Below are 7,843 nucleotides of genomic sequence, written 5' to 3'. Positions count from 1 at the left end.
AACTAAAACAATGTGATCATTGCACTTAATCTTTACTAAAACAAGTGTGTAAACAGATTAAACATCACTCTAATAACAAGAGCAAAAAAAATAAATAGTAAGAATTAGTCAGTTATTTCAATTGATAGCTACCTTTCTTACTGCTGCATTTTCTGAGCATCATGTGGAGATCAGCCTCTCGCTCCTGCAGGGAGCAGTTTTTATCACTGCTCTCGTCATGTCGCGCTCATATTCCAAAACAAAAGCTGCGCTCTCCTTTCTTCTGTCCATCAAGAGCTAATCCATGGGATGTCAAAACTGTAAGCGTGCTGTCCTCACTTCTGCCAGCTTAGAACCACCGACCGGACCAGAGAGGAGGTTCTGAAACAGCGCGGCTGTGTGCGGTCACTGGACCGAGGCTGAACGAACCGAGCCGAAACGCAAAGCTGCTGCCAGGGTGGAGAGTAGTTGTCGCTCCGGTTTAAAACGTACACGGTTATGTTCCCTCTCGGAAAACTTGTGCACGACAACTTTGCACTTAGCTGCAACTCTGTTTCTGATGAAAATAGAAAGTTCTGCCGACATTCTTGCTAACTTGTTAGCGCTGCATGTTGTGATCACGTGAGCACTACGTGCTGGATCCAAGTACTGCTGGATAGAAACACTGGAGCGGGGCAGTGAACTGCTGGAACGGACTGCTAATATCGGAGCGCTTATATCGGACATTTTTTATGCMGKCCGATAAAATCCGATACTCGTTTTTTGGCTGATATCGGACCGATATCCGATATCAATATCGGATCGGGACACCCCTAATAGCCACCTTTAATATTCTGTGTGCAGTCTGTAAAACACCTTAATTAAAAAAAGATCAATCCTTGAAGAAATATTGCTGGTCACATTTTTTTTAAACTAAGACCATTTTTATCTTGGATAACGACATTATTTGCATTTACACAAAATATTATGATATCCAGAGTTGTAAAGTAACTAAGTACAAATACCTCCTTACATTTTAAAAAAAGGCAGGAAGTAGAAAGTCATTACTTTCATTTCATTTTTGCTTGTTTTCATTCAGCTTGTCATTGTAAAAATAAATACTACCATATAAACTGTGCCTCCTAGACAAAGTGAATTTAATTGTGGTTGAATGAGAAGTATAAATATATATAAAATTCTGATACTGTATTTAAAAGTAGAGGAAGTATTTGAATGTCATGAATTATGTTATTTAATTTGGCCGCAGCCCTCAGATAGATTTTTATTTTGGAGAAAAGATTTGTGCAGCCTTGATATATGTATATAAACTGAAACAGCTAGACTAGTGCATCCTAAATTTAACATAAATTATTATTTTAATACAACAGTCATTTTTGCAGTTTTTGGTGGACGAGGTCACCTCCTATGTCGTTACGTAAAATCTAACTGCTCATTTTAAATCAATACTTTTACTTTTAATACTTAAGTACAAAAAAATCTGATACTTTAGGACTTTTACCCAAGTAATATTCCTAAAGGAGACTTTAACTTTTACCAAAGTAATTTTTTGGTAAGATACTTGTGCTTTTACTCAAGTATCACTTTGTGGTACTTTATACAACATTGACGATTTCTCATGGGATCTCTGAGATTGGAGTGTGTTTTTATCTAATATGACAGCTGTTGTTTGAGCTTGTAGAGTCGTGTATAAAACTGAGCTTATTTTGATGTTTGGAGTCAGACAACCAGACTAATGTGACAGGATTGTGGAGAACAATGTGACAGTATGTTTTCATGTATTTTAGACCATCTGACATGTCCAGTGTCCTACGTAGTCCTCAAGAAAACGTGCAGCTATAAAAAGATCAAAACAAGAAAACAATGCTGATAAAACTTTTAAAGCCTAAACAAACAAAGCAGAAAGGGGGCTAAAAATGCAACAATACTATGGCTAGTTGGTAATTTTCTGTAAATTCAATACAAGGACTCCATGTCATTTCACTCAATATTAAATCAATTGCTGATGTTAAATAAGCATTTTCCCCCCTCTTATGTCTACAGGAGTTATCAGTAACTGGACAAATGAGACTCGAATCCCTCCCTGCACTATTTATCAAGCGTTCCAGTACTTCCTGGACATCACCACGCCACCGACACCGGTGCTGCTGCAGCAGTTTGCCGCTCTGGCAACCGATGAACAGCAGAAGAAGAAATTAGAGCTCCTCAGCAAAGTAATTACACTTAATGTTTATGCTTAATGTCATGATGAACAGTGAACTCTGTCTAAGGAACACCTGTCATGTACATGTTGCTTATAGGTTTTCTATGTCAACCCTTTTTGTTGAGAAAGTTTTTATTCACAAAAGTTTGTGTCTAATAGGTAAACTGCTTAGGAATGCTAGCCTCTCTGAAGTAACAATGCTAGTAGCTAGTCTCTCCAATGCTAACACAGATGAATAGTCTTTCTCACTGATCAGCACCGGTGTTATACCATATTTTATGACCGTCATATATTGTGACCAGAGGGGGCGCTGTCGCGTTTAAACAGAACTTGGCCAAAAATGGCCACAAAGAAGATTATGATATGCCAAAAGTGTAAGCTAGAGGTCACAAAATATGACAACTGTTGTCAGATATTGTGACTTCACTGTAGCTTGGTAAATACCATAGTAAAACATTTATTCATAAACTGATTCTACTCATTGTATACATCATCTAATGTCTGAAAAATAACTTGATCACTGACATGGTGGCTGTTATTAAATTAGTACAGGGTCACATAATATGACATATTGTCATACATATATTGTGACTTCACTTTAGCTAAAGAAATGGTAAAACTATTCATAAACTGATTCTACTAGAGTGTTTACATCCCCCAATGTCAGAAAAAGCATGTTGAATATTACTACTACTATTATTACTACTGTATAGTCACAATATATGACAAGTTGTCATATTCTGTGACCATGTTTAACAGTCGACAGTTTGTTTTTTTCTTCATATGTCTTCAGCCTCTGGCTTACACTTTTGGCGTATCATATTCTTCTTTGTGACCATGTTCGGCCAAGTTCTGTTGTGGAAATGCAACAGCGCCCCCTCTGGTCACAATATATGATGGTCACAAAATATGGTGTAACACTGGCCTCTCAGTTAGCAGTGCTGGCCTGTCATTAATCAGATCAATAGCTTATGAATGGCTTAGGAATAGCTATAGCCTCCTGCTACAAGGATGAAGCAATAGTTCGTTGCACAATAGTCCTAATTTTGGCCCTCATACCGCGCCATAAATACGGACTTTTACTGGGCAGCACTAATCGCCTAGCCTGGTTAATATGAAGGCTTTGCTTTATACACACAACACAAGTTTTCCCTTTTTTAAGTAGAGTGTTTTGGATGCACAAGTGTTTCGGCTGCAACAGTAAACAACACATTTATTGTGTTTGCTAAAATATGGGAGACAGTTGAGTCTGAAATTAGATTTGCTGCACTGTTAGAAATCTGTACAGTATAGGAGTCAGCTGGCGCCAAATTAAAGCAGGAGATGGCTCTAACCATGAACCATCCCCCATTACTGTGCCTCCCACAATTCACTCTTAATTTTTGTCAACATGTAGAAAAGACTGTATGAGTCCAAACAGCGACTCACACACGGAATCACTGCCACCAAAGCAAAAGGAAAAGACTGAGGGCTTCCGAATTAAGAAAAAAAAATTGTTACAGTGCAATCAGCATCACAGATGAATTTATTGAAAGCCTAAAACTAAGAATTAAAGAAGAAAAACATAAAAATAATTGCTTAAACAAATCTGTTATCTTCTGATATGTGCAAAGTCCCCGAACTCCATCTGTTTATCGAGGCTGAAAAGCCCAGGACTCAAAGTGCTTTTGATGCTCTTTCTTTTCTTTTCTTTCTGCTAAATGCATTTGAGGTGCTTCTAACTGTGTTTAGGAACAGAATGAAGATGACACCAGGCATCTTAACGGCCATTGTGTTGCTCATTAACGGCCTGAGAACAAAGCTACGTTGCATGTGGTTTTTGTTAGGCCTGGTGGCAGCATTCTAAATTCATCCCATCTAAATGTCAGTGATGACATACAAAACAGTTGGGCTTTGAAAGAACGCTCTGCTTGTGGCCACCTCCTGCTCCTGAGGCGAAATGTTGATTGAAACTTTTTTTTTTGGCTTCTGTAGCTGTTAGATTGTACTTTTAATAAAATTATGGCATCCATTGTGGGTGAAAAAAGCATCATGGTTTTGTTGTTTTGTTTGTTTTTTTTGGCCTCATCTTTCGTTTCGACACGGCAGGGCTTGCAGGAATACGAGGAGTGGAAGTGGTACAACAATCCCACACTGGTGGAGGTGCTGGAGGAGTTCCCTTCCATCCAGATGCCCTCAACGCTGCTGCTCACACAGCTGCCCCTGCTGCAGGCTCGCTATTACTCCATCAGCTCATCTCCCGACCTGTACCCAGGAGAGATCCACCTCACTGTGGCTGTGGTCTCTTACTGCACCAGAGGTGAGGACCTGCACTTCCATTTGCACTTGATTTTACTTTCAATTACTTAGTTTGTATTATTATAATGCTAAGTAACTCCCATTACCGTAAAAAGTTGGGCAATTGTATACTTGCCTGTGTCTGTTAGCAAAATATCAACCACTGGATGGATTTTAATGAACCAATTGGATTGACTTTTAAATTAAACCTGATTCAAGAACTCTTGTTTAATGATCTTAGCACAAACAAAAAATTGGCTAATTCTGTCATTTTTACAGATATTTAGCCAAATTTTGGTGTGGTAGTAGCTGAGAGTTACCCCAAACCAGAGTTGTAAAGTAACTAAGTACAAATACTTTACTGTACATAAGTATAAATTTAGGTTATGTTTACTTTACTTGAGTAATTATTTTTCAGCCTACTTTTTTCTTCTATTGCTTACATTTTTTTTAAAAAAGGTAAGAAGTAGAAAGTTGTTACCCTTATTTAATTCTGGCTCATTATTGTTTTAAAAAAGCAATTTTCTGATAAATTGTGCCTCCAGGATTGAGTGAATTTAATTGCAGTTGAATGAGAAGTACAAATATATACAATCCTGACACTGTATTAGTTTGTACACAATCCATCACAGCTGCACGCCTTTAGAAATTTTTTATGGAGGTTACCTCCCAATAAATGTCATTTTGAAAAATCAAACCACTCATTATTACTCAATACTTTTACTTTTAATACTTAAGTACATTTTATGTCAGAAATTAAATTCAGAGTACAAATAAATAAATAAATAAAATCTAGTAATATTCTTAGAAGAAACTTTAACTTTTACCAAAGTAATTTTATGGTAAGATACTTATACTTTTACTCAAGTATCACTTTGAGGTTCTTTATACAACACTGCCCTGAACACATATTGAACTGTAACAGATAATACGATTTTAAATGTTAGTGTTTCTATTGGGTTTTCTTTTTTATGAGTCAGTTTATGTTATTTAAACTCTCATAAAATGGAAAATTTAAAACTAAGGTAGATAAAATACATATATTTTTTCAGAAGTTCAGTAGATTGATGCCACTGGGCTTTAAACGCTACTCGGCTGCAACGTCGACTCAAACTGGTCGAATGACTCAGCCTTTCTGAAAAGCCTTCAGTGTTTTACTGATAGAAAGTTACCTTGAAAAGCCAGGCCGACCAGTCCACAGCTGTAATTACAGGAAAACATAAACATAACGCCTCCGGAGGACTTTACATAGTTTGTTTGGGTCTGTGAGCCCGATCCCAAATGAAACAAACCTGTTAAATCTGTCAAATACAATGTTCAGGTTTTAACTTTAATGCCAGGTTTTCGTGAGAAGTATCTAAAAGCTCCTGCAGCTCCACCATCAACGTCTATAAACTCGAGCAGTTGGTAAACATTCGAGGAGCCTCTCTGTTATTTCCTCTTACATGGATGCTATGTAAGTAATATGGTCATATTACTGTGATTGTGTACCCAGTGGCTTGTATCACAGTTCCCTTTTAGCAAGAGAGAAGGAGAAATGACTTTAGCCTTGTGGGTGTGTTAGGACCACCCTCCCCCATGTGTTAGTTTGTACACATACAAAGAGTAGGAGGAAGAAGTGAAAGGAAAAAGGTAAAGTGATTGCTTGGTAATCATTCCTTTCAGGTGGAGGGGGACCTATTCACCATGGAGTGTGTTCATCATGGCTCAACAGGATAGAAAAAGGGGAGATGGTGCCGTGCTTTGTTCGAAGGTAACGATCAAAATGAAAAGCTTTCTTGTCAAGCCTCAATAAAAAAAAGATCACGTCTGCTTTTTTTCTGTGTATGGAAATCAACCTTTCCCCTTTGCCTGGCCATTTACAGTTCTTAATCCTTTGACTCATTTACCTTAATTAGCCAATATAATGTTTACATTCTAAATTATTCCCTTACAAAGCTAATTTGAGATATTAACAAAAGATATGGTTGGTATAAATTAATTAAACTAGTAAACAAACCACAATAACGTGTTCTGCATCATTTCAAAAAACACTTTGCATCAAAAATAAAAAGCATGACACCAAATAAGGAAGATAATATGTAATCATTTGATCTTAAATTGATCTAATCCTAATTTTGCAAAGGCACTGAAGCAGAGACCCTCAAAGTACAGCAATCTGCATTTTAACGGTTGAACAAAGAGATATTGACTAATGAGCTTAAAGTATTTTGTGTGGGAGAGGTTGATTTCTGAAGTGAAATGGGTGGATAGAACGATAGGATAAGCACAGTGCAAACAGATCTGCACTGGTAGCAAAGCTAATTGGAAAGACAAAAGATTTACTGATTCATAAAACAATTTTCTTCTTATTATCTTCAGAGAGCCGTTAAACCTGTTTGGCCCAAAAACACATAAAGCTATATTAGTGTCGGTGCTGATAGGTGGACTTCATTACCACTAAATACAATCATTTAGGATTAGTGTTTTGGCTCAGAGGTGTTAGACGTTATTATGTTTAGACACTAACAGAGCCACTTGTTTGTTTTTCAATGAATTTTAAATGATTTTAAAAGGAACTAACAGTATGTTTTCCCCCTAATTTTTAGCGCACCATCATTCCAACTTCCCAAAGACAACAAAGCACCGTGTATCTTGGTGGGTCCAGGAACCGGCATCGCTCCGTTCAGAAGCTTCTGGCAACAGAGACTGTTTGACCTGGAGCAGAACGGTTGGGCATACTTTTGATTTCACTTCTAACAAATGTATTTACTCAGAGAAAAGCTCAGCATGTGAACCTGTAGCAACAACTCTCAAACACATCCAAGACAAGCTGATTTAGCTTTCAAAATAAATGCTCATCAGAGTTTAACTAGAACATTTTTTTAGAACTTTATTTCATTCAACAAACAAATAAAACAAACAATAAAAGAAACAAATAATACAACATCGTTGTGTCAAAAATACAATCACAACATAGTCAAATGAAAAGGAGCAGAAAGAAGAATAAAATCTTATAAAATCTGCTCCCAGTTAAAAAATATATGTATCTAAAAAAAGCACAACATACGAGTAACAAAACTCAACTTAATACACAATATAATTTCAAATAATCAACAGCATCACAACACAAATACAAATCTTAACCAATATTTTGTTCACATCTCATTTAAAAAAGACTTTTGGTATTATACTAAATAAATAAGTTGTTCCAGCATTCTTAAGGTCATCAAGCAATATTTACTTACCTTTCATCCTTTTTTAATATATATTTCATTTGAGAAAAAACAAAAAACAACTATCACTACTACTACTTAAAAGAAAAAATTCCTCAAGGCGCAAACAGTCTGTAAATATTCATTAATAACAAAGTTCACTTTTTAACATCTGTCATGAACATAATACAAC

The 7,843-nt window shown here is 36.5% G+C and overlaps 1 protein-coding gene across 1 annotated transcript in view; it reads left to right on the top strand.

The window, feature by feature from the left end:
* nos1 (nitric oxide synthase 1 (neuronal)) overlaps positions 1-7,843 on the top strand; it is a 58,110-nt gene that overhangs the window by 44,609 nt on the left and 5,658 nt on the right. Inside the window, exons 22-25 of the mRNA XM_014011140.1 lie at positions 2,020-2,189; positions 4,268-4,478; positions 6,122-6,209; positions 7,045-7,166. Coding sequence (XP_013866594.1) covers positions 2,020-2,189; positions 4,268-4,478; positions 6,122-6,209; positions 7,045-7,166 — 591 coding nt within the window. The remainder of the gene's footprint in view (positions 1-2,019; positions 2,190-4,267; positions 4,479-6,121; positions 6,210-7,044; positions 7,167-7,843) is intronic.

The sequence above is a fragment of the Austrofundulus limnaeus genome, unplaced genomic scaffold, assembly GCF_001266775.1.
Source record: "Austrofundulus limnaeus strain Quisiro unplaced genomic scaffold, Austrofundulus_limnaeus-1.0 Scaffold77, whole genome shotgun sequence".
NCBI classification, from domain to species: domain Eukaryota; kingdom Metazoa; phylum Chordata; class Actinopteri; order Cyprinodontiformes; family Rivulidae; genus Austrofundulus; species Austrofundulus limnaeus.
This window is presented reverse-complemented; position numbering and strand designations above follow the sequence as displayed.